The sequence below is a fragment of the Anoplopoma fimbria genome, chromosome 17 (assembly GCF_027596085.1).
Source record: "Anoplopoma fimbria isolate UVic2021 breed Golden Eagle Sablefish chromosome 17, Afim_UVic_2022, whole genome shotgun sequence".
Lineage (NCBI taxonomy): Eukaryota > Metazoa > Chordata > Actinopteri > Perciformes > Anoplopomatidae > Anoplopoma > Anoplopoma fimbria.
In genome coordinates, this window is record NC_072465.1 from 6604055 (window position 1) to 6630055 (window position 26001).

Below are 26001 nucleotides of genomic sequence, written 5' to 3' on the forward strand. Positions count from 1 at the left end.
CTTTTACAATAAGGAGGCTCATGAAAAAACTGTGATCTTGAATCTTCTTAGTCTGTGTTCAATGAGGATGGAGGTTTCTCCTGAAGCAAAACTTAACAAGCAGTTACATTTCAGTTACAATAGTTTTGCTGGCTCATCTCAGTTGGCTGATGGCTCAAGTGACTTCACCTGTGGCTTGAATAAAAAACATGGTGAGAGGATACAAATGTAGCAATGGTTTACAATTTTAGCTCTCAGCACAGAATATACTGCTGTATTGCTCTCCTACTGATTTACACCTGACGTGATGCTAATTTGCAACCCTGTGTGTAAATCACCTGATTAGATGTCAAGGGAGAAAACAGACAGGGTCTTGAGGACCTTGGCTGGAAACTATTAAATGGCTTGCAAACCCAAAAGATTTCCACAATGGTGACGGTTTGAACTATGTTTCCTTGCTGCTGCCACAGACCGCAGCCATCTACCCAAAGACATCCCCCTGAAACAGCTGGCCTCTGGTAGCCCGAATTTGTTGCACCGTAGCCTGTCGGACCTCAAAGAGACAGACGAGGACCTCTCCCGTCCGGACACATTCATCCACATCTATGCTGTATCTATCTCCTTTGCCATTGTAGTGACCATTGCTTTGATCCTGCATATTAACCTGGGGGTAAGCTTGGTATTTAATGCAATATAACATCCAAGTATTACCATTATTTATCCTCATGACAGTGACTTCTTAGGTGTTTGTAAAAGGTGTGGTGGTTTCGAATCACGAGTGCTGCACTGCACTCGGCCAGAGAGTCCTTCATGATGGTGGATCCAGTGTGGATGCAGCCATCACTGCCGCCCTGTGTCTGGGTGTTGTGCATCCACATGTGTCAGGTGTTGGTGGGTATGTGACTGACCTATTGCTGGCCGTTTAGTGTGAAATATACATGGACATGTCTGGTCGCAAATTCATCCTTTGCTCATTCTCTTCCTGTAGAGGTGGGGTGATGCTGGTTCGTGACATTCATAGGAATGAAACCAGGGTGATTAATTTTCAGGGAACTGCACCTAAAGCACTTAAAGAGGAGATGCTGCAAAATGTTTCTGAACTAAAGGTAATGTGAAGCTGGGGAGGGGCCTACCATTAATCACTTTATTATTTAGTGTGTATAATTTTACTTCATCCTTTCAGGCAGGTCTGCAAGTGGGCGTGCCAGGTCTGCTCAGAGGGTTACACAGTGCTCACAGCTTGTATGGGAGGTAAAACAGTTGAGACAGAGTGAAAATGATCTTGTGTTTAGTCCCTTTTTTTTTCTATCCTTTAATCAGATGTCTTACCACAAAATCACTGCAGTCTATCATGGGAGGATGTGGTCACCAGAGCCGCAGCTGTTGCCGAAGAAGGTTTCAATGTGTCCTTCAGTCTTGGTGAGTCAAATCATTCCTCTTTACATTTTCTTACTTTACCACATTACTTGCAATATAACATGGTGGTTTGGCCTGAGGAACCATAATACCAGCGTGTGACTCATTTGTGTAATTCTACAGCTGAGGCCATATCAAAGGTAAAAGGTGAGCAGCTGTCGCAACGTTTCAGGGACATGTTCCTGCCAGGTGGCGAGGCTCTGCTTCCTGGTTCATTTCTGAGGATGTCCAGTCTAGCCAGAGTCCTCGAGGCCGGTCTGTCAAACTTCTATGATGGGAATATCTCTCGAGAGATAGAGGATGAGGTGAATGAAATCCATACATCAAATGGGTTCCTGTTTCTTGGGCAAAATCATAGGGTGAATCTTTAGCGACTGCATTTACTCTAGTGTTAGTGATGCTGTGTTTTTATTCAAAGGTGCGAACAAATGGAGGGGTCCTGAGTAGAGACGACATCAGTAACTACAGTGTACAAGTAGAGCAGCCAGTAGAAGGCCTATACAATGGTAAAGACCAAACTTTCATCAACAATAGACTGCATAAATGTTTGTGCATTGTTGATACTCATCTATATTTTGCTAATCTTATTTTAGAATTTATTATCCAAGTTCCTCCTCCACCCTCTGCTGGTGAAGCGTTGATATCAGCGCTCAACCTTTTGGAGGGCCTCCGGGTCAATGGGAACAATAACACAGAAAATCAAACACACCACTGGATTGCGGAGGTACTGGAACGCACAGCTTGCATATCACAATGTATTTTATACATTACTGCCTGGCTGAAAAGGTAGATCTCCTACATAACAATAATTACTTTCTCCCTAATAAGGCTCTCAAAGGAGCATTGGCTATAGCCAGTGGTTTGGGTGACCCTTCATATAACTCTTCAGCAACTGAGCTTCTCTCTGACATGCTGAGGTAAACTACATTGAGGATTCACACTTGTAAATAGTACTGCAAATACAGGCCAATTTTAATATTGATTAATCAGACTTTTTTCCTGCTTAATTGATGATTCTTTTGTCTATGAAATGTGAGAAAGTAGGAAAATTCCTTTTCTGTTGATGGACTGCCATAACAACCAACCAATCAGTACGTCAGGTATAATTTTCTCTCTGCTCTTGCAAAAGAATGACTCAGGCTGAAGTGCTTCGCCAGAGAATCACTTCCTCCCATTCCTCTCGAGAGCCGACGGCTGGAAGAGTAGTAGTCATGGGGCCAGATGCACTCATAGTGTCAATTGCGAGGTGATGGTGTGCGGCTACTATCTGCAGGATATGTGCGGTATGTCCTGCTGGGCACAGTGACATTCTTTGATCTTATCTTTTTGTCTTTATGATCTCAGTTCCTTGAGCACGCCATTCGGGAGCAGAATCATGACAGGGTCGGGCGTCATTCTCAATAGCCTCATCCTTGACTTCTCCTGGCCAGACAAAACCCCAGGGCAACCTTTAATTAATCAGGTACCATTAGAAATCTCTCCATTTACAAATTATTTGTCTTTAAGTATGGCTCACTGTTTTCCATTTGTTCTATAGAACAACAGAGTCCAGCCAGGAAAGAGGCCCCAAACATCTCTCATGCCCACAATAGTGGTACCAGCTTGGCGTAAATGTGGGGTCTACATGGCACTAAGCAGTTCAGATGGACTACAGAGTTTGAGTGTTATCACCCAGGTTTGACCACTTTACATCATGCAGGTTTGGATTCTGATTCAGTGGAAGAGGATAGGATTTTTAACATAAAAACATTTACAATTTAGACTTTGTTTGTGCTCTAGCTGTTATGCAGTGAACTGTCCTTGCACAAAGAGAACAATGGCAGCCTCTCCCTGAAGAGACATCCCCATCAGTGTCAGCCAAACAGACTTCTTGTTGACCGTAAGTTGACCTTTCCCTTTATTGCTAATTATTTTAAGTCATATTTTCACATTAATAATTTCCTTCTTTCCTAACTCTCCCTCATCAGCTGAGTTTCCAGAAGAGAGTGTGAAGTTTGTGGATGAAAATGGCCGAGTAGTTCAGAGAGTGAAGATGAACTCTGTTGTCCAGGGGATCTTGAGGAACAAAGATATCATTACGGCAATAACACCTCAACTATCTGATACTTTATCATAGTTTTATGGTCCTTTTTAAGAGCATATTATGTGTGGTAGTATCTGGATGAGCTACTGTTGCATGATGTAAGCTTATGGTTGTTCTCTGGCTTGTTACTCTCATGTTATTGTGATCACAAGCCAGCAGAGGGCAGACATCCAACATGTACTTTCTATTAAAGAGGGCAAATTTGTTTATCCATAAGAAATGTCTTAAAAACTGATTAAAGGAAATAACACCATCATTCTCGAGTTTTAAACTGATATGTCGTAATGGATTTGCGAATGATGGATGACAGAAAACGTTTTTATGCTCGTTGAGGTCACATTGTCCCACATGCCTGCTCAAAAGCGATGGCTGTTATGTAAAGCTGATGTGCCTTTAAGATACTGTCAAACATGCATACCATTTGTGTTACAGGGTAAGACACCATGTCACATGTGTTAAGTCTGCATGTCACTCAAAACGTTGCAGTCAAATAATAGTTTACTGTAAATATGTTTACACTTTCTTTGCAGCTACTTATGAGTAATATTTCAGTGTATCTGCAAGAAATTGTGACCTCCCATGTGTTGTTGTTTTTTTTGATGGCAATGAAGCCTAAACAACCTGGAAATTAAGAGTTGTTTTCTTCATAAAAGTTTATTTTGATAAATTAAGCTGCACAGGAGTTTTTAGATGAATAGATGGATTACAAAATGTGTTACGACATATTATATGCAGCTAGCACCATAAATAGCAGTCCAAGTGATATCTGTTCTGTGTCAGTACATCAATACTACAACTTAAATTGACTCTAAACTCAGAGCTATATGTATGTACCTGTTAGGTTCCTGTGAGCCACTTGCTGCACAGTTTGAGTTTACTGGAGGCTACCTGTGTGATAACTGTCCCCAGTGGTCACATGAACGGACAGCTGTTGAATGTGAAATAATCAGCCACTCTCAGTTTAAAGATAAAGTCAACACCATCATCCCTTTTCTTATCTAATATAGTCATGCATCTTGTTGCGAGATTTTTTTTTAGGGCGGAGAAGTTAGGAGCTGCCTCGTGGGCGTTGTCGGTCATTTGCAGGTCAGTATTTAAGCACCTGCAGGATAATTCACACAGTCGTTAGAAGCAAAGAGGAAGCGATACTCCAGCGTCACCACCAACTGCTTTTGTTGGAAATTAATTTATGAGGAAGCGCGGAGTGATTGCCCTCGACTAATAAAAACAGTGAGTAGCCAGCAGTTCACTTTTTTTTTTTTTTTTTTTTTTTTTTCTCAAAGGCTAGACCGACTCTCTAACGAATTGTAATGATTAGACATGTGATAGAGTGACGTTGCAGGGCAGGTTGGTTTGTTTACTTAAATATGTCGAGTATGCCAGTTCACATATTCAAACTAGCTCTCTTGCAGGTACGTGTGTGAATTGTATTTACAATAACCATATACATTATAAAAAAAAATTGAAGGCTTACAGTTAAGTTAATGCACTAATATACGTTTTATGCTATTTTGTTTGTATTGCCCATGACACCGTGAGTACTGTCCAACAGGAAATTATGTTTTTAATCGAAATACGTGTGTAATTAAGTTTCTCCCCACTTTGTAGCCTTATTTTAGTGACACATTACATTACATTACATTACAGTCATTTAGCAGACGCTTTTATCCAAAGCGACTTACAGGAAGTGTATTCAACATAGGTATTCAAGAGAACTACTAGTCACCAGAAGTCATAAGTGCATCTCCTTTCTTAAACAAGCATCTTAAAGCATAAACCAGAGCAAAAGTATAGTGCAGAGGCAAATTACTACGAGAACAATAATTGCAACAGACTAATACGAATATAATAAGTGCTACAAACTACTACGAATAGGATAAGTGCAGTAAACAAATACGAATGCAATAAGTGCTACGAGGAAGGCTCAGGGTAGTACTTCTTGAAGAGGTGAGTTTTTCTTAAGAGGACACTTAAGAGTTAGATCAAATGTAACCTTTTCTAATGTACTTCTGTTGTATTGCTTCTGTAAGCACATCGCCTGCGACAAGTATGGAGCCCACACCTGTCCTGAAGGAGAAGTTTTTCATCGTGATCCGCGGGAAGTCGAGGAAAGGCTTCTGCCGAGGATGCATCGGCCGCGTGGAGGCGGAGCTGCAGCGCGGGGAGCTGATGGGGCTGCTGTACTCCGGCGGCGGCGGCGGCGGCAGCAGCAACGCCGGGAGTCCCAAGAGCGGCGGCCTGGTGAGGAGGGAAGACACGTACCCTCTGAGCCGACACCAGGCACAGCTGCTGCTCTTCGTTTCCCCAGCGAGCAAACGCCTGGAGCTGCTGTGCAACCCGCAGCTGTTCTCGGCGATCTGCGAGCTGTCTCAGGACGACCTGGTGGTGGTGAAGCACAAGAAGGGACACCTGCCAGGGCTGGTGAAGAACCTGATGCAAATCGGGAGGAAGGAGAACAAAGACGACCTGCACATGCTCGGCTTTGAGGTGGAATTTGTGGTGGGTAGAGTGACTTGTCTTGATTTTAATATGTGGAGAGCATCACATTTGAATAATTGGAGCATCAAAGTGTGAGAGTGTCGGAGATGAAATACAAAGTAGTGGAGGTGCAGTTATAGTTATCAGGCTTTATGAACACACACACACACACACACACACACACACACACACACACACACACACACACACACCAATATAACCTCAATAAATGTATTAAGACAAGGATGAGGAAGTTACCTTATCAGTCAAAAGATTGCCAGAGATCTGAGTAACTGCAAAAATGTTCACATTCACTAAAGTGTTCATCTGTGTTCTTTACACAAGAGTGAGTGTCTGTTTTTCTTTGTCTTTCCTCTAGGACAGTGATCACAATCTGTCATCCAAGAAACCTGCTGCTCCTCCTCCGCTGTTCAGTGCGGCTGACATCGTCCAGGTGGTCCCATCTTACTCCGTTCCCCTCGGCCTGCATTGGAAAGACAGCCAGTGTGGGGGTAAGAAAAGTGGTCAAAGTCACAGCTGCCTTGACTCTTTCTGGGTCAACATGTGCCACATCTACGCCACAAGATACTCGGTGGTTGTGTCCTGGTCTTTATCAAACTAAATCCCTTTAGTTTGGGATTATATATCAAACTTTTCTAGTTTAAAAAAACTGCTCCAATCAGATAATTAAATCCTGCTATTGAAATATTTCAGAGAGAATTTGACTCCAGATCACACAAAAGAAGGGATCCCAGTACACAACTAGAATAACTGGTCCTGTTGCTATGGAATGTGAAACTGCAGATTCATCACATGGTCTGTCGATTTGGCACATTGTGAGCTCTGAGCTGTCTACATACCTCATATGTATACCTGTGCTGTGTTAACCTCAGGTCAATCTGATGAGGCAGCATGTGACAAGTCTAAAAAAAATAAATGTCTTATGACTTCTAACCATCGGCCTCCATACCTCTCCACAGATCTAAACAGAAAAGGGGTGACGCGCATCAATTCCATGCCCAATATAGGATCTCATGCACGACGAGTTAGGGAGAACCGTACAGAGCAGAGTGTCATTCAGAGCCAAAGTTCAAGCACATCTCATGTGTCTTTGGAGGTGGGATCCATGGTGGAGGTGGTGTCCAACTCAGGGGTCACAGTGTACGGGGTCGTCCATTGGTTGGGGGTCCCAGAAGGGAAGACTGATAAATGGGCTGGGATTGAATTGGTGAGTGACAAATATTTTGTAGAGTTGCGTTTTCTTCTATCTTTAGGCATGTACTTGATGTGGTTTTCATTGTTTCAGGACTATGAGGTGAACGGCTGCTCTGATGGGGAGTACCGAGGCCAGAGGTATTTCACCTGCAAAGGGGGCAGGGCTTTGTTTGTTCCCGTCACAAAGTGCAGCCCTGATGGCAGGTTCGTCTGCTCGTCTACAGGAAGGGAGAACCCTCAACCCACCGACACACCTCCAGGTTAGACATTCTCCCAGTATGCTTCATCATGCATACACAAGCTATTTAAGTTTGATGTTATTGGTTAAAGTGTTTTTCAAAGTAAAATAATTTGCTGTTCTTACATGTATTACATTTTACTTGTGCAAAATAAAATAAAGCTTTAGTTTAACTTAAAGTGGAAGTTATCCCCAAAATCAAAAATATATATTATTTCCTCTTCCCTGTGGTGCTATTTATCAATCCACATTGTCTTGGTGTGAGTTACCTAGTTTTTGAAATATCAAGTGTAGAGATGTCTGCCTTCTCTCTGCTTGCAGTGTGCAAAGAAAATACATCTGAAAAACTCACAAGCTCCAATTTCTCTTTCAAGAACTATTTACTCAAGATTATCCACAGACCTTGTTGTGAGCAGTTTCATGGAGGAACAATTTTCTTTCAACCATATTAAATATGTTTTTTTAAAAATATTTTTTGTCATTAAAGTGTTGTACAAGACAATCTGCAAACTCTTAACTTTTGAACAGGGAGCTGGTTTTGTATAAAGTTAGCACATAAAGCTTTAGGGATAGGTGTTTTTTCATTCCTCTGAAAACATGTCATTCATGATGATTCACACATCCTCCGAGAATCAGTGTGAAACTAGGGTTGAACATACATGAAAACTCTGACTTCTTTTTACACCGTTCTGAAGAAGATAAATAAAGTCCATTGCTCCTGAAACAATGCACGGTTTGTGGCAGTCTTTTTTTATCAGTGAACTTTCTGCTTTGGAGAAGCAGGTTAATCAGTATTCACAAATACCTGTGTGATTGCCCAGTTGGACTGTGTTTAAGCCGGTGAGAAGCTGCTGCGGAATACTACGTTTTCGAGTGAAATGCTGAGGTTTATGTTCAAATGCCATTTTATAGACCAGTTCTTGTATGCTTATTTGCTGTTTTCAGTGCCAACATATGAGGACCCAGAGGAGGATGCACCTCCTATTCCTGAATCCGAGGCCTTGTCTTTGTTAGTGGGACGAATGAAAGGGATTCAGGGTCATATCAACTCCTGTTACCTTGATGCTGCACTCTTCAGGTAAAACCAGTTCAACACCTCTTAAGGCATTTCATTCTCAAGGAGCACACTGGTGCAAACGCAGTTTCAGTTTTAATTTAGTCTCTCATTATCTGAAGTCATTTTATTATGAGGAGATCATGTACAACTTACTTAGCATGGTGAACTCGATACAGATAAGTGCTGAGTTGATAAAACAATGTGGTTTTCTGCCTTCAGTTTGTTCGGCTCATCAGTGACCCTGGATAATATCTGCAAAAAACCTGCTGACACGGAGAAACCCATAACCTGCACTCTAAGAAAAATAGTCAACCGTTTGCGCAGGTATGAACGCTGTCTCCAATACTTTATTTCTCTAAAGCCTTACATTATTATCCAGTCTGCAAAACAAGGAACATAATGGCATCCTACATAATCTCAAATGGTGAACAAGTACTCTCTATCTTAATGATAAGGGTAGTCTTAATTCACTAGCAAACAGAAAAAAGTGCATGCTTAAAGCTTTCTTAAACTTAAAAGAGTGTGTCCTTGTGTTTGCTCCTGCTTGTGTTGGGGTATTACAGTGCATGAGTTCTTGTGTTTGCTTACTGATAGCTTATGTATTTATTGCAGACAAGGGTTCGTGCCTGCACAGAATGTGATGAATTTTCGTAAACAGCTTGGATGCGACACCTTCCGAACAGAGGAGAAAGGTACACGCCCATACATTGCTACATGCATTGTTAGAGATTACATTCAAATGCATTGCAACATTACATCCTGAAGTCTATTGTTAAAGTTATTTTTGGTTTCTGATTGCCCTGCTTCACTACAGACCCAGAGGAGTTCATCACAGTCCTCTTTCAGAAAGTGCTGTGCATTGAGCCACTGCTCAAGCTCAGGTAGGATCTTCAGCCGCACAGTATTAAATATCCTGTCCTATGTGACTGCTTTAAGTTACTGACATTCTGTTTTCATTTTTAGATCGGGACAAGAAACATGTCAGGGTGCCTACACCTTCCAGATTTTTCTGGAAAGAGAACAGATGGGACAGATGCCCACTGTCCAACAGCTGCTGGACACATCTTGCCTGTCAGGTGACCTCAAGTTTGAAAAGGTGAGCGTTTTCTCCTGTTAAATGGAAAAGAAGCCTTGAGTAGTTTATCAAGTTTTCTTCTGTACAGCAATGTAATTGCCTTTACTATTTGTCCCTCAGATGCCGTCCTGTCTTATGGTTCAGATGCCGAGGTTTGGAAACAAGTATAAGATGTTTTCTCACATCATTCCCTCCACTGAGCTGGACATCACAGATCTCCTATACAACTGTGAGAAACAGACCTAGTTGGCATTGATTTAAATCATGTAGCATGAGAATGAATTTTTTGGGATACAGTGTTTTTGAAGAGAGGTTTAATATGCTTTCACATCACCCACTTTTCCCAAAAGCTCCAAGGGAATGCTTCCTCTGTGGACATTTGGCAGAGTACGAGTGTCTTCAGTGTCTACCAGATCGCAAACTGCAGCCAGGGAGAATAAAACAGTACTGCTCCACCTGCAACACACAGGTATGCCAGATAGCCATTTTAGATTTCCAATATCTCGCTGACCAAACATGGCAACATGTTAAACTCTCTTTATTTTTCTTTCAGGTGCACACCCATCCCTCACGGCAGGGCCACTCCCCCAAAGCTCTAGCAGTGCCAGCAGATGCAGCCTCTGATACTCCTGTGCCAAGGCACATGATGCAGCTGTTTGCTGTGCTCTGCATTCAAACCAGCCACTATGTGTCCTTTGTCAAATTCGGCCCTGATCCTCACTCCTGGCTCTTCTTTGACAGCATGGCAGACAGATGTGGTGAGATATATATTCAGCTTGTTTTATTTACTTTAATAGATTGTTTCTTGGCTTGAGTAGGAAATCTTTTCTTCCATTAGTTGCATTATAGAATCAAGAAATAATTTTATTCTGATGTTCGTGCAAACTCTGCCTTTTGTTTTTCCTACGGAGTGGTTACCCATGACTGCCTTATTCTCTGATAAGGCAGCCTCGACAGTGTTGGATAAAGCCACACTCTGACGTCTATGACTGGTCTTTATCTCGTCTTGAGCTGATGTCTAATCTTAAGGCCATTTGTTGTGACAGGTGATGATCAACATGGCTACAACATTCCCGTGATCCGAGCTTGTCCGGAGTTGGGTGACTTCCTGTCCAAGCCAGAGGAGGAGCTGGCTTGTTCAAACCCCTCCCAGGCTTCTGAGCTAGTGCGCAGGCTCCTATGTGACTCTTACATGTTTTTATATCAAAACCCAGCCACACCACTTTCCAAGCCAAACCACCAGGAGCCTTAAACGTTTGTGCGGACGAGGACATGACGTTCCAATAACAGTGCCTCAATAACCTTGCATCTGTGTGTAATCAAGCGGAATATGTGTTTGTTATTACATATAATGGCAGGGAACTGAAACAGATGCTTCTAACATCATGGAGGAAAACAATACTGTTGAAGAGAAACTGACTATGAAGGATTGAAGTTAAAGTTCATGTAGATCTCTAAGGAGAGAAAGAATGTCAGTTAGTGCTAACTGTCCCCGCTCAAACACTCTCTGATCACAACAACACTGCTTTCAAAACACCAATCCGAGTCAAACTAATTATAAAGCAATGTAAAGAAAACTATTTCCAACATTAAAAGCCAAAGTAGATAAGAATGTCTTTGTACTGTCAGAGATCAAGTACAGGCTCAGACCACATACTGGAAATCCTAATAGGAAGACACAAAATCATGGCAACCAAAAGAAAACAGTGTGTGGTCACTGTTGGACAGGTGAGGCTGAGACAGAAGCACTTCCTCCTAAATTATAAAGCATCCAATGAAATAAGGAAGAATTATTTTGACCAATTTAACTCTGTTATCCCAGATTTAGAAAGAGTTTAATGACCTCTCAAAATTGTAAATACTCCTAGGAGAAGGAGACAAGGCATATCTTGTTGCGCAATATGTGTCAACATGCCACAACCTGAGGGACAGTGAATGGTCTAGACACATGTGAGTTTGTTTAAAAGTAATTGTAATACTGTACATATGTCATTATTATATAACAATCATAATGTTGTGTTAATACTAATATTATTGTGTACCTTTGTATTTTGATGCTTTGGCAACATTGTTACTGAAACTTTCATGCCAATAAAACCACATTGAATTGAATTGAATGAGCTGTAAAGTATTACACTCTGAACTCCTAAACAATGTCTTCTTTAACATTGAATGTCTTGCTTTTGTTTCACTGAGATTACTTACACCAATCATTTTTCAAAGGAAACTGACATTATACATAAATGACTAAATTGCTGCTGTATGCAAGTTAGTTGGAAAGCTAAAGTTTACTCATGCACTTGGTGACATGTTTGTGTGGTGTTGCAGTGTTGGTGCGTTAATTTTTTTTCTCTTGATTGTCAGTTGTGACCTAAAACACTTACTGAATCCTTCCAGGTCATGAGAACTTCATGCGTTTTCTTGTTGTTGATACGCTGTATCTTTGAAAAAACAAAGTTTGGAATGGGAGATTGGGCTTGGCTGGGGGCACTGTTGCGTCACCAGAAAATAACCTTCCATTACTCACAAACTACTTGATGAGTAATTAAATTAATTTGGTCCCTGAACAGATACAGGTGTCTGCTAACAATTTATCAAGTTTCTCTCAAAGCCCAACCCAAATGTGAAAGAGTCCATTTGTCCAAAATTCTGCCCAGAACAGTTGGGACACTCTGCTCTGGGCTAAAAAAAAATTCAGCAAATTGCAGTCTTCATTTTTTACACTTTAAAAGAGTTCTTTGAGAAAAAAAAATTAAATTCTAGAATTATTATATTGTCACAAAGTAGGAACTATAAACAATAATAACTCAAACCCCCAAGTTAATTGTCCCAATTGGAAGGGCAGACACACTTTGGACTTGTGCTATTTCTGAACAAAAAATCAACTGAAAGGCCAGAAAGTAAGCTCTCCACAAATATGTGTTTTGTATGTGGCAAATCTTAAAACAATATGGTAGAACAAAAGTACCAAAAGTACCAAAAATGTACTTGCATGCCGTAGATTTCAAAACTGAATAAAATGTGATGAATATTCTTCCCTTTCCATTGAGGTCGAAAGTGAAGAAGGTTTGGCTGAGTATCAGCATGATGAAGGGCATTGGCATCGTTCCTTCACAAGGAACGATGCCAATGCCCTTCATCATGCTTCATCATCCTGACTTGTGAAAAGACACTGTCCCAGATGTCCACCTGTCCCTTCCAACCCTACTCTACCCTCCATGTTTTACTTTGTATTGAATTTACTATAAACAATTGCACCGTGTGCAGATTTTACAAGGGCATATTACTGGATCTGTGATATAGTTGTTTTCGTCAATACGATTTCTACATAGATATAATCTATGTAGATTGTAGTTAGAAATCAGTGAATTATAGATGAACAGAATTTTACTAAAAATAAGCGTGCAGAGCCCTTAAAGAAGATTCACCACCAGCTATCAGCATATTTAGCAGTAATTTACAGTGTGAATAATGAATTATGATCTGCTCAATCAGCTACATCTAAAACGTCTTTATATGCTAAATATTAAGAGTCTAGACATAAGGTAGTGCTTTTTAAATTCTGTGAGGACAGGTGAGCCGTATGAGGTAATATTATGGACTGCAATGCCCTCTTGTGGAGAAATATGAGTTTGCCATGAACATAGTTCAATCGATACACCGTCATTCATCTCTAACTGATAAATACTTTTTTTTAAATATAATTTGCTTATTACCAGTATTTATGCTGACCCACCAAATCACACAAGTATGTTCATTATTCTCATAACCTCTGAGGGTAAACAAGGATTCATTAAGAAATAGTCTTGGTTTTAAAAACAATTGCCCAAATAAGTTGTTAAACAAATGTTAAAGAGCAAGCTGCCATGTCATTATAATAAAGTAAAAAATATTTTAAAATGCTGATGTTTTTTAGATGATGAACTGTGTATTCAGATTTGATTTCTTAGTTATTCAGTGGTCATCTGTCAACCATAAAAATAAAAATAAATCACATTATCATTCATCATCTAAAGATAATTCAGTTTTTTCTTCTTCTGAACTATACCTTTGAATTTCAATTCCCTCAACTACAGTCTTTCTCTTTGAGTTGTTATGTGATGGGCCTTTCGGCTCTCAAGGTTGTGTATGGCAAGACAGCTCCTGTCTGTTACGCTCCGCGCATCCTGGCCTACACTGAGTTTGAAATCCCTAAAATACATTTGATATGAATAATCACTTAATGCCATAAGGGTGGGCGTTTATAGGGTATCTGAAAGGATGATGATATGAATGTTGTTGTTACTATTACTAATGATATGTACAAAGAGCTGCTCCTCCCTTTTGCTCTCAGACACTTATCAGATCAAGTGAATTCAAACAATAAATAAGAAGAGCACTGAGCCTGGAGCAGCGTGTGCTCCTGACACATGTGTACCTCACTCAGGAGGACTGTGTGTGCCCATCGTGGGCCTGAAGAGCAACACGTTTTATCAAGAGGAGGAGCTACACTGCTCCACCATTTAAATCGATGCGCATGCGCATTAGTGTACAATTGGGACTTACGTCTCTTACACAACTGTGCCTTTCTTCATTCTGCCTGCATCTCCTCGCCGGTGTGTGGTATCCCTACACGTTACTCATTTTTGATTTTTCAATCAAACAACACTTAGGAAATGAGTGGGGACCATTCCCACAGTGTGGACCAGGTAAAGTCATCTCCGGTGATGACCGGTTACAATTTCTTGCTCCCATTGTATTTGCCTGGTTTGACCAGATAACTTGGCTAACTGTGGACAGTGCCTGCTAGCGCGCGTTAGCCGAGTGTGTTTGTAACGCTACGCCAACTCATTTCGTTGTTAACAGCCTTTTGACACTCCCCACCACGTCCCTGCCCGTGGTGTGGCGGAGAGGTGCTGTCTAGATGGCCCTCGGGTTGGAGCAGCTGGTCATTAACAAAGTGTGCTAGCACCACATTCACTGTGGCGCTAGCCGTAGCGGCGTCGGTGTCAGCCGCTACACACCGTATCAGCCAGCGCACCAGGCTAGCATGTTAGCTAACAAACTCCCTTTGCTACCCAGCAAGTTCAAAGTTAGTTAGCCGGCTAGTTAGCCACTACGATATCTAACATCCATCTGTTTTTGATTTTTCAGATTGACTGTGGCTCTCGTTTCAATGGTAAGTGTGTGACACAACGCCATTGAGTTACAGGGCTGTTTTATCCCACATTGTGACATGTCTTTACTGTAACGTTACGGTAGTTCCCAGCAGAGGACAGAAATGGCGTCCAGAGACTAAGTCCTCTGTCTCACTCTCAAGCGCCTATTGTTCAAAACGCAGGTCTAATAAAAGCTTTTCCGATCCGTATTTACTCGATTGGAGTCATTATTGGGATACACCTAGAGGTGTTTTATCAGTTTATCACATTATTATGTCTTTATGGTTGGCTTTTAATAGCATATTTCTCACCTGAAAGTGAGGGTTTGGGGGTTGAGGACTTAGTCTCTGCGCCATTTTCTTTTTCGGTGTAGCGGCCTGACTGTACAGCAAGCTGAACCCAGACTGTGAAGTGCAGATGGCTGTGTGGAAGAGCACTGCGAAGACATAGTGCTTCATTAAGATCTCACGCAGTGACCAAGAAGTCTAGTTTGTATTTGCGATCAGTGACGCTTTTTTATGGTTTACGTTATTTTGTGTTGTAGCTTCAGGGACTGAACATTTCCACACGCTGTTAGAAAGTGAACAGTTTTAAGTTGAACCACAATTCAACTGTCAACAACTTTAAGTCATCATCACACAAGTTAAGATAAGGTACATTTGTTTTAAGAGCATCCTGACCAATTTAAAATATAAAATTAGGTTTTTTTTGTTTTGCTATATTTCATGCTATTTTGGGATTTGTCTGTCTTTAAAAGTCAAAAAGCCTAAATCAAGCATTCAAACGGGCAACACCCACACCCATATACATACCAAGAAAACTCAGTTTGTTTTCAAGTCCAGTTAAGCAGGACTAACTTTTTTTCTTATGGTGTACACTTTATGGACACTTGACTACCTTGGGCAAAATATTAATGGTCTGGTTAATTGAAACTATTCAGTTGTCTAAATGACTCTTAGCAGCCACGCATGAGTTATTGATCTTAGATTTACTTATCTATGTATCTGCAATGCTTAAAATAATCTAGAAAACTGTAGCAGTCCATTTATTTGGCTGTCATTCATCAGCATGGAGAAACGCTCGACAAAGACATAATGCACCTTGGCTTCACTTATAACTTCATAAGATTAACCGCCATGGTTGGCTTTTTAAAAGAGCATTTTAACTCTGGCCGGGTTTGAAAAGGTGACATAATTTGTCAGCGCTCTTAACCTTTTTACCAACACAAATTGTACTTTATGCATACATGATGCTTAAGCACAACTTGTGTCTGCTAGTCAATCGCATCATTCCCATGTTCTTAATGTTTGTATTTCATCTGTTGAGTTCAAAATTCTTCACTATGTAGCGTTGAATCACAGTGATTTAGTTACAAAACAACTGAGTCATTTTCAAATAGTGGATAAACAGTGAACTAGTTTTACAACGATACATTTAACAATTAAGGAAAAGCTCCAAGTCTGTTCATGTTGTAGTATATCTTTAAGAACAAATCACTCACTAGTTTAAAGAATTTCAGCCTGAATATGTATGCAGTTGATTTGTTCTACCCTGGCGTACAAGGGGGGACAGTATGGACAATTTATTTTTAGGACATGTTGGTCTACAAAGCTGTTAGCTGTCAGCTCTGCTCGTGACCAGTTTTATAGCTAAAAGCATACCCCGAAGCATGTAGACTTGATTTGGTGTTTGTTTATATAAAAGTTTGGGTGTTTGCACTTGTGATTTTGATGATTGCTATTATTCCTTTTATTAATTTTTTTCTTTTTTACCCAGCTGTGGTATACAAATTAAAAGAATGTGAAAGCCGACTTTTTCCCTGACATGTTTTAACCTGTCTGTTTCATATTGTCTCATAAACAATGAGGCTCATACAGGCAGTAGGTGGTGCTGTGCTACTGTCTAATATATTTTCTGTCTACTTCGTGCATGACTTTCAGATTGTGGCGCATGTTCAGACCTTGTGTCTAGCCATTTTATTCATATTTTTATCTAAAAATAATATATGGGGGGGACTTGGCCCTTCCCACGTTGATGGTTGATAAGATTGTCTTTCTTAGTGTTCACTTTTGTTAGTCTTTCCCACTTGAGTATAGAATGATACTATGACTATAAATGTAGGTACACAGCAATCCTACTATTTCTTCCATCCATTGATGGGTTGTTTAAGTCAATATCTTTCACTCTTGAAGAAGGTGACACTGTTTTCTTCTCAGACTCTCACAAGCATAAAGACAAGTATAAAGACAAGGAACACAAACATAAGGACCACAAGAAGGATAAGGAACGGGAAAAATCAAAGCATGGCAACAGGTATGGTGTGTGTGCTTCCAGATTCTTCATAAATGTGTGTTTCTGGTGGTATAGTTGCTCAAAGTGGACATGACAAACCACTTGTTTATGGCAGTATTTGCTGTATTCAATAGTCGAAGGTTAAACAACCTTAATTCATTTTGTATTTATATTTTCTTAACTCAAGCGATCACAAGGACTCCTCTGACAAAAAACACAGAGACAGGGAGAAGGAAAAGATGAAGCACAAAGATGGCAGCACAGACAAACACAAGGACAAGCACAAGGAGAAGAAGGTGAATTACCATGCACATAATTCATGGAGGAATGAACATGTGGTTGTGCATATAATGTTATGATTTTAGGGTTCATGAATCATTCTGCGATATTAGGCTGCACCACATCATACACATGTTCATGGCTTGCAGATATTTAATCTGCGATGTACACACATGTACAACATATACATTTATTTCCCACCTTCTGTCTCAATTATGAAAGATTTGACAAATGTGTCCTTTCTCCCTGGACATGATTATGATCAAAAACATGCATAGAAAATGGACCACTACATGTTGACTTATAGGCAATTGCTTGTATTTTGTCAGAATTCCGAATTTGGTTGGTGAATGCCTTTGATAAATATAAAAAATAAAGTATACTCAAATGGGCTAGATGTATATAATATCAGACATTCTTGTTCACTCCTATGTATTTCAATGTCCTATATTCTGAGTCCAAGGTTGCTAAACGGTATAGATGCTCATACTTCTTTGCCTGAGATTAGACAGGCTTGTCAACTCATTACACTGTTTCAGTCCACTCAAACTTGTTAGAGTTGGGGGGGGGGATTAAAGTTCTGGACCCTGGCAACTAGCTTCTACCACTCGGAACCAACCAACTGTCTTATGCAGAAAATACTAAAATGTTAGTTCAGATTGAAGAAAATGAATTATGAATAACCATCGTAATTATAGTATTTAACAACTGGACTGTGATTAAGCTTTTATTATGCAGACATGCTTTAAAATTGTTTTCCTTTTAAAAACTTTGTGTAAATCTTTCAGATGAAGCCCCTTGATGTTAAAATTAAAAAGGAAAATGGCTTTGCCAGGTATGTCAATTTAATTTAAGTACTACATTTACTGTACCCTCGGATATGTTTATATGAAGCAATTTCTGATTTTGATGTGTTTTTTGTTCTGCAGCCCTCCACAAGTGAAGTCTGAGCCTGAGAATGATTTTTACCACTCTCCTAAAAATGAGAAGTCTCTAAAAAGAGAACGGGATGATGATAATGAGTGAGTGGCATTTTGCAACAAGGTTTTCTTTTATGCTTTCTGTGTCTGTTTCAGAGGGTTATGGTGTTTTTGTAAAGTTGTCTGTGACCAAATTTGTAACACAAGTTGTTTTTCAGCTCTGAATTCAAGTCCAAAAAAGTTAAGATTGAAAATGACAAGAAGGTCAAGAAAAGAAAACAAGATGAGGAGGTGAGCGATTGGCAACTTGGGTTTGGGCTTTTTCTTTAAACAGTGAAATTGGGCCCCTTTACTCCTAAATGTTTGGGAAAGCACAAAATGGGGGATATCCTGAATAATTGGAGAGGCTGAAGTCTCACTGTTTTTTTGTTTTTTGTTTTTTTGTGTGTTTTTGCTGATACTTCTGTTATTTTGTGACAAACTATGCGCAATATAACTCTGTTTCTCTTCCCTTTTTAGGATATCAAGCCCAAAAAGACAAAAAACAAAAGAGCAGTCGCTGATGGAAAAAAGAAAGCAAAAAAAGAGCCAGAGGAGAAGTGGAAATGGTGAGTTATTCATGTCAGCCAGCTGAACGATACTTGCATGCCTATCAATGTGGGGATGGGGCAAGTGTGGATGTATTTTGTGTTGTTGTTGGATCTAGCAAGGTTTTGTTTCTGTTTTTTTTTTTTTTAAACTCCTTATTCGATGGAATTATTTGGTGAATTCCAGGTGGGAGGAAGAGAGATACACAGATGGTGTCAAATGGAAGTTTCTGGAACACAAAGGACCTGTTTTTGCACCACCATACGAGCCTCTTCCTAGTAACGTCAAGTTTTACTACGATGGTAAGATTGTTTTTCCCACTGGAGTCAGTCAAGGGCTATACTGTTGAACCATGTAAGTTGTGGGGGAAAACACACTTATTTTACTCACATTTTAGGTAAGCACATGAAGCTCAGCCCAGAGGCAGAAGAGGTGGCCACGTTCTTTGCCAAAATGCTGGACCACGAGTACACCACAAAGGATATCTTTCGAAAAAACTTCTTTAAAGATTGGAGAAAGGTAGGAAGAAAAGGCACCTGTAAATCAAATGACATAAAAAAAAAACAAAAAAAAAACTCTGATTTTGGGAAATTAGTAGATTCTTGTAAAGTCTGTTTTAAGATTTCTGATTTTAAGTGTACGGTGTTTTGCTGTTGCAGGAAATGAATGCTGAGGAAAAGGCTAAGCTGACAGACCTTAATAAGTGCGACTTTAATGAGATGAGCGACTACTTCAAGGCACAGTCTGAAGCCAGGAAGGCCATGTCAAAGGATGAGAAACTGGTAAAGTATTACATTGTATGTAATGTATGTCTAGGGAAAACGCTGTTACAGTCGGCCACCCAATATATTAACCTACCATACGTGACAATGGTCCAATATCACTTGTTACCTTTTTGTTTAATTCCATAGTTGTTGTATATTTGATGAAATGCTTGCCAGCCACATTAGCCCTTGGTCTACGTCAACATCAATCTGTATCCCAAACATTTTTGTGATGAGGATCTGAAGAAGTCAGTAATTAAATATAAAGTAAATCCTTTCAAGTGGCAACCTCTCAACCATGCTACATAAACGATTATTTTTTTGGCCGTGTGTTTTCAAGTAAAGTTAGCTTAATCAAATGCACTACCTTGAATAAGTATCCGCCTCATTTACACTTTCATATTTTGAGTTAGAGTTAACATTTCAAACGAGATGGAGATCTTGAAGTATTTTTGTTTCCTTCCCTGTGTAGAAAATAAAGATGGAGAATGAGCGGCTCTTACAGGAGTACGGCTTCTGCATCATGGACAACCACAGGGAGCGTATCGCTAACTTTCGCATTGAGCCCCCGGGCCTGTTCCGCGGCCGTGGAGACCACCCAAAGATGGGCATGCTCAAACGTCGCAGCAGGCCTAAAGACATCATCGTCAACTGCAGCAAGTCAGTGTTTTATTTTTTCTTCGCTTTTTCCGGTGCTGGTGAACGGATGTTTTAAGTGGGTGTAACAATGACATGTTTTATTAATGTGCTCTTCACAGGGACTCTAAGCACCCAGAGCCTCCTCCAGGCACTAAGTGGAAAGAGGTTCGTCATGACAACAAGGTGACTTGGCTGGTGTCGTGGACGGAGAACATTCAAGGCTCGATCAAATACATCATGCTGAACCCCAGCTCAAGGATCAAGGTGGGCTGTTGGGCAAAGTACTGCACTAAAAGGAGATTCAGACCTGGTTTAAAATTGGTCTTTGACCATTCTTCTGTGTAGACTTAATAACTATATATTATGGTAACTTCATCCATAAGATGCATGATCTGTAACTAAGTAAATGTTTCATGGTTACATTTCAAGCCTTTTTATAATCTGTTAAAAATCAATTTTGCTCCACTAGATGGCAAACCTTGGGAAAGCGATGTCACATGTATGCTGTACTGTGTAAAAACCTACTAATTTGAGTTCAAAAGACTGCATGATACTGAAACATAGCCCCATCTAACTCATTAGTTACTAATTTGTTCTCGCTTTTGTTTTGCTGCAGGGAGAGAAAGATTGGCAGAAGTATGAAACTGCTCGTAGACTGAAGAAATGTGTGGACCGTATCAGAACCCAGTACCGTGAAGACTGGAAGTCTAAGGAGATGAGGATCAGACAAAGGGCTGTGGCACTCTACTTTATTGACAAGGTGAGGCGCATCATGCAATTTGAAATAATGACTGGCTTGCTGGACATTCTGTCACTTTGTTCAGTGTATAAAGCTTTATGGAGTTTAATGTTGTAGATTTTTTTTTATTTTGGTTTGTTTTTAGACGATGGCTGTTACTTATGGGGGTTTAGCGGGTGCTTAGCCACAGTGAGTGTAATGTCTTTGTAAGTTGGCTTTAATCCAGCTGTCCTGATGTACTCTAGCTGGCCCTGAGAGCGGGTAATGAGAAGGAGGAAGGAGAGACTGCGGATACAGTGGGCTGCTGCTCACTGAGAGTTGAACACATCAAACTCTATCCAGAGAACGACGGTCAAGAGTATGTGGTGGAGTTTGACTTCCTTGGTAAAGACTCCATTCGCTACTACAACAAAGTCCCTGTGGAGAAAAGGGTAAGAACTGTAAATCAGTGTTTTGTTTTGAGGATGCTAAACTTTGCCTCTGTATTTATACCTATTCTGCCTTTTTCTAGGTATTTAAGAATCTTCAGTTGTTTATGGAGAACAAGGAGACTGATGATGACCTGTTTGATCGCCTGAATGTAAGCAAAACATAAACTCGGAAAGTAAAACTATAAATCCTGTTTTGTTTTTCCAGGAAAAACTTTACTAATGCCTAGACTTTTATTTAGGAAGACCGTTTCTAAAGTACCAGGGGCCTGTACTACAAAGCAGAATTCAGGGATAGCGTGGGAACTTCAGGTTTAACGGTGCTTTTTAGGAGATTGGGAGCTTTTTGATGGCCTCTCAATGACTCAACATGTCGATGGTGAGCTGGTGGCTCATGGCGAACGCTTTTAACAGTGCAAACTATGGGGAAAGAACTTACGGAGCCAACTGGGTTTACCTGAGGGAAAACTGAAGCGTGTGACCAATGCTTCCACGATAACGTTGCAGAGCAGCAGCTGTGAGCTAACCAGTGTGCACCAACATGCACCGTGCACTGCCGACTGAGCTATATAAATAGGGAAACGAGAATCTAGGATAACAACACGCACAAATGTAATTCTAGTAGCGAAGGCCATTCTGGGTTCCAGCCCTTTTTCACTCCACAGAAGGAAGCAGATAAATTGCCATTATGAAAGCCAAAGGCAGGAGTAGCGTGTTTCAGGCTTAACAAAGCTGAGCAAAGTCTCCTCAGATGGTTTAATTATTTAAGTAGTGGCCCCAATCACATTGTTTAATCACCACGAAGTATGCAGTCTTTAAATAATTGCATGCGCAAAAGTCCCGCCAGTAATGTCTCTTGGCATATGGGGATATGTTTCAACAGCTTTATAAAAAATAACCAGCAAGTTTCGTGATGTTGGGGCAAGCTGTCAATATTTTGGCACCCCCTATTGAGCAATTGCAAAATTGTTTTTCACACATGGTCAAACTTGTCATAAAACATATCCTGCAAATTTTGTTTTGATTGAAAATATTATTTCTGATTTATAGTCTTTTTTTTGTTTTGTAAAACATGCAGCTCTGCTGACAGACTTGTACCTGATTGGTCATATGCTGCAAGCACCGCCCCTTTCTATGTGAGCGCGCTGACGGTCACATTGAGGAACCATTGGTTGATTTACCCGGTTGACTGTCTTAGGACAGTTAAGTGTGATTGCGGGTTATTTTGGGGGATAATTAAGCCAGATAACAAAAAGATAACCAGGGTATTTTTCAATGTTGTTCGCACTCAGAAACCAGTTTCTTTGTGTAATTGTTTCTCCCCAGACTTCTGTTCTGAACAAGCACCTTCAGGAGCTGATGGACGGACTGACAGCCAAAGTCTTCCGTACCTACAACGCCTCAATCACCTTGCAACAGCAGTTGAAGCAGCTCACAAGTGGTACGTCTCAACCTGCAGTCAAAGGATTTAAAACCACATTTTCACTCAAATCAAGCTTCATTTAATCCCATGTAGAGATAAATGGAAGGTGTAAACAACATCATGCATCTTTATTGTTGGCTTAGATTTAACAGGCTTTTCATCTGTGTGTGACTACTACAATGAATCAATCTGCATATAGAAAACTCATACATCCCGTCTCTCCCTAGCGGAAGAGAACGTTCCAGCCAAGGTCTTGTCCTACAACAGGGCCAACAGGGCTGTGGCCATCCTGTGTAACCATCAGCGGGCTCCACCAAAGACATTTGAGAAGTCTATGCAGAACCTACAGGCTAAGGTTAACATGTGTTTTTGAATACTTCTGACAGACTCGCATTTGTTTTGGCTAACCTGATATGTTTGGTTATTTAAGTTTATCTCACATTTCACCAAAATGATATTGTGAAAGTTCAAGCAAGAATTTTATATCTCCAAATGCTTAAATTTTGTTCACTGTATGACTGTGCTCCAAAGAGAAATGGATAAAAATAATTCTATACCACAGTAGCAAAGAATGTTGAGGGTAAAATCCAGATGGTCTTTTTGTCTAGAAGGAGTTTGAAATTGATTTGACAAGTTTATTTGCCACGACCCTTCCAAATTTTCATGTTTAGAGTCGCTTAATGGGTTGGAAAAAATGATCACCATCATGTTGTTATGGGGGTTTCAGCTTTATTATGATAGTAAGAGACAGATGGGGAAGGTATGTGAGGGAGAATAAATGTCATGCATCAAAGAGCCTCTGGCCGGACTCAAACCCCGGGCTGGTGAGGACTGAGCATTAATGGTTCTACCCAGTGAGCCATAGATGTCCTTTTCATGATCAAACTAAAATAAATAAATAAATCTTGCATCGTGTAAGAATGGCAGGAAATGCTGTTTTCACATCTCAAATATGGAGATTTCATGCTTTTCTATCATATTAAACTGAATATCTTTGGGTTTGGACCAAGATGATGGACTTTAAGAAACTAGGACAGACACATTTCACAATTTTCCTAACATTTAGTTAAACCAATTGAATAATTAGTAGATGATCAACATAATTGTTGGATTCAGTTCACGTCCAGCTTTTTCAGTTTAGAATTTCTCCGATTACATTTTTTGAGACTAATCATACATTTATTTTTATTTTTTTATATACTTAGATTGATGCTAAAAGGGACCAGCTTTCTGATGCAAAGAGAGAACTGAAGAGCTCCAAGGCTGATGCCAAAGTACGGAGAGATGAAAAATCCAAAAAGTAAGTATCCAAAAGTTGGCTTTAGACAAATGGTCGTCTCCCAGGTCACCTCTTTTCACCAACCTTGTGCTGCTTGTCTCCTCTGTAGGACTGTGGAGACCAGGAAGAAGGCAGTTGAGAGGATAGAAGAGCAACTGATGAAGCTGGAGGTGCAGGCAACTGATCGCGAAGAGAACAAGCAGATTGCTCTCGGCACTTCCAAGCTCAACTATCTGGACCCTCGCATCTCTGTGGCTTGGTAAGATGATATACTTGGAAATATTAAAAAAAAAAAACTTGTGTTGCTTTAGCATTATTGTTGACTTCCCCCTTTATTGGGTTTTTTTAAAAATACAATGAGGAGCGTTGTGCTTAAACTGACCTATGCTCATCCTGATTTGTATGTAGGTGTAAGAAGTGGAGCATTCCCGTGGAGAAGATCTACAACAAAACCCAGCGTGAGAAGTTTGCCTGGGCCCTTGACATGGCAGATGACGACTTTGAATTTTAAATCCCAGTTTGTGGTTTTAACTATGATACACTTTTTTTTATCGGATACTTGTTTTTTAGCTTAACTGAATTTTGCTCGTTGGCCAGACCTGATCAGGAATTTCAGAAATTTGAGCAGGAAAACAGCAGCGGCATGGTAAGACGAGATAATGAGGCCATAATGGAGTGGCAGGAGGGTGTTGTGGGTAGTCTAAACATCTGATCTGAGATCAGGCATCAAGGCTGAACTATACCCACAACTGAGCATCAAGGCATGGTCCCAGTAATCGGAAGAGCTTTTTACCGTTGTCTCTCCTCGGGGACAAAACCTGAACATGCCTGAACTTTGAACTCTGTGGTCCTATAGCTACTGTATTCAGCAAAACAAAAAAAAGCTTTGTAACTTTTTATTTTCTCTGTTCACTTGCTCTGTATTTTAGCTCTCCCATGTATTATTAATGAATTCTATATTTTGATAGACAAAGTTAAATCAAATGAATTCCTTAACTACACCCACGCGCCTTTCGAGGAAATGGAAATCTGAGCTCGACTTGAGTTGTGTGCATGTGTGTGTATGAGGGGCTCGGCCATGGAATTGATTGTTTGGGTGAATATTTTAAACTGGACTATGTTGAATTGTTAAGCATGAAAGAGGATGTTTTGGCAGGCAAAGGGGAAAATACTGCAACCATGTCAATATTTACTTAAGCAAGCAGAATGTGAATATTTTGTTTTACAGCCTCCATCAGGGACTTCTTTTACAGTGTAAATGTGAACCAATCATTTGTGTCCTTTTTAAGTCGCAAGCATCCTCTGAATCCCTCTACATAGCTCTGTCTGCATCTGATTTTAACTTAATTTAACAATTGCGCCCGAAAAAAGAAAAAAAACCTCCCGTATCTGTTACTTGAAGATAATGCTATGATAATGTATTTAAAGTCATTAAATGGAAAGTGTTTTTCTTCCCAGAAAGGGTATGTGAGGGATATCAACTTTGCCAAAAAAAATCACCAATCTGTTACAATTTAGGCAGTTTTTTTTTAATTGTGTAAAGATTGAGGATAAAATAATGTAACATTTAATGTGAATTTTATCAGTTCATTTTATTCCACTTTTATGATAGGAGAATTGATGTAAGTAGCTGTAAAGTCAACATCCTTATTCCTGTTTTATCTTTTGTCATAGCCTTTGATCATGTTTTCTTTGAGGTTTATGCTCATTGTAGGTTGGAAAATGAATAAAACCCTACAAGTAGATGTATTATGTATTTTTTGGGATTTACATTTAAGGGAATTTGTTTTCATCACACAGATATAAAAACAAGGATCACAAGTAGAAAATGTGCTTTTGGACTAGGAGCCGTTCGGGAGGTCTTTCCAGAATTATAGCGTCCTAATATTTGCTTAATCAATTACATTTGATCTTTAAATTGTAAGATGATCCTAGACTTTCACTGCAGATTCTCAGCATTATAAGGCAAGG

General features: G+C 40.1%; 3 protein-coding genes across 7 annotated transcripts; all 3 read left to right on the forward strand.

The window, feature by feature from the left end:
- Window positions 1-18: 18 nt before the first annotated feature.
- Window positions 19-3723, forward strand: LOC129106182 (glutathione hydrolase 7-like). 3 transcript variants are annotated; one of them, XM_054617533.1, is made up of 15 exons: window positions 19-191; window positions 450-649; window positions 723-874; window positions 968-1085; window positions 1163-1230; window positions 1325-1398; window positions 1519-1700; window positions 1814-1901; window positions 1989-2119; window positions 2224-2312; window positions 2525-2641; window positions 2740-2857; window positions 2933-3070; window positions 3175-3274; window positions 3363-3723. In XM_054617533.1, exons 1-15 carry the CDS (start codon window positions 62-64, stop codon window positions 3509-3511), a joined length of 1854 nt encoding a protein of 617 aa, XP_054473508.1. In that variant the 5' UTR covers window positions 19-61; the 3' UTR covers window positions 3512-3723. The 3 variants fall into 3 exon arrangements, with proteins under 3 accessions (XP_054473508.1, XP_054473509.1, XP_054473510.1); XM_054617534.1 differs by having other exon boundaries at window positions 1163-1187; window positions 1300-1398; XM_054617535.1 differs by lacking the exon at window positions 2525-2641.
- An 892-nt stretch (window positions 3724-4615) lies between these two features.
- cyldb (cylindromatosis (turban tumor syndrome), b) lies at window positions 4616-11637 on the forward strand. 3 transcript variants are annotated; one of them, XM_054617195.1, is made up of 14 exons: window positions 4616-4708; window positions 5509-5977; window positions 6336-6468; window positions 6937-7184; window positions 7263-7431; window positions 8355-8487; window positions 8686-8790; window positions 9079-9158; window positions 9281-9347; window positions 9430-9562; window positions 9662-9770; window positions 9892-10010; window positions 10095-10299; window positions 10588-11637. In XM_054617195.1, exons 2-14 carry the CDS (start codon window positions 5528-5530, stop codon window positions 10791-10793), a joined length of 2157 nt encoding a protein of 718 aa, XP_054473170.1. In that variant the 5' UTR covers window positions 4616-4708; window positions 5509-5527; the 3' UTR covers window positions 10794-11637. The 3 variants fall into 3 exon arrangements, with proteins under 3 accessions (XP_054473170.1, XP_054473172.1, XP_054473171.1); XM_054617197.1 differs by lacking the exon at window positions 4616-4708 and adding an exon at window positions 4872-4890; XM_054617196.1 differs by lacking the exon at window positions 4616-4708 and adding an exon at window positions 5131-5425.
- Window positions 11638-14121: 2484 nt separating this feature from the next.
- On the forward strand, window positions 14122-25775 carry top1a (DNA topoisomerase Ia). Its single transcript, XM_054617272.1, has 21 exons — window positions 14122-14229; window positions 14675-14699; window positions 16896-16992; window positions 17159-17267; window positions 18039-18085; window positions 18180-18272; window positions 18389-18461; window positions 18690-18778; window positions 18945-19060; window positions 19156-19277; window positions 19418-19540; window positions 19995-20182; window positions 20281-20425; window positions 20778-20921; window positions 21146-21331; window positions 21412-21480; window positions 22655-22769; window positions 22979-23106; window positions 23957-24051; window positions 24140-24289; window positions 24439-25775. Exons 1-21 carry the CDS (start codon window positions 14197-14199, stop codon window positions 24539-24541), a joined length of 2250 nt encoding a protein of 749 aa, XP_054473247.1. The 5' UTR covers window positions 14122-14196; the 3' UTR covers window positions 24542-25775.
- Window positions 25776-26001: the final 226 nt, after the last annotated feature.

What these genes read in the sequence shown, in the direction of transcription:
- LOC129106182 (XM_054617533.1), top strand. Translation starts at nt 62, where the DNA reads ATGAGGATGGAGGTTTCTCCTGAAGCAAAACTTAACAAGCAGTTACAT. An exon ending in GCTCACAGCTTGTATGGGAG is followed by an intron (nt 1,231 to 1,324) that starts GTAAAACAGTTG and finishes AAATCACTGCAG; the next exon opens with TCTATCATGGGAGGATGTGG. An exon ending in CACACCACTGGATTGCGGAG is followed by an intron (nt 2,120 to 2,223) that starts GTACTGGAACGC and finishes CTCCCTAATAAG; the next exon opens with GCTCTCAAAGGAGCATTGGC.
- cyldb (XM_054617195.1), top strand. Translation starts at nt 5,528, where the DNA reads ATGGAGCCCACACCTGTCCTGAAGGAGAAGTTTTTCATCGTGATCCGC. An exon ending in ACCCACCGACACACCTCCAG is followed by an intron (nt 7,432 to 8,354) that starts GTTAGACATTCT and finishes TGCTGTTTTCAG; the next exon opens with TGCCAACATATGAGGACCCA. An exon ending in GTGACCTCAAGTTTGAAAAG is followed by an intron (nt 9,563 to 9,661) that starts GTGAGCGTTTTC and finishes TTTGTCCCTCAG; the next exon opens with ATGCCGTCCTGTCTTATGGT.
- top1a (XM_054617272.1), top strand. Translation starts at nt 14,197, where the DNA reads ATGAGTGGGGACCATTCCCACAGTGTGGACCAG. An exon ending in AAATCAAAGCATGGCAACAG is followed by an intron (nt 16,993 to 17,158) that starts GTATGGTGTGTG and finishes TCTTAACTCAAG; the next exon opens with CGATCACAAGGACTCCTCTG. An exon ending in ACAAGCACAAGGAGAAGAAG is followed by an intron (nt 17,268 to 18,038) that starts GTGAATTACCAT and finishes TAAATCTTTCAG; the next exon opens with ATGAAGCCCCTTGATGTTAA.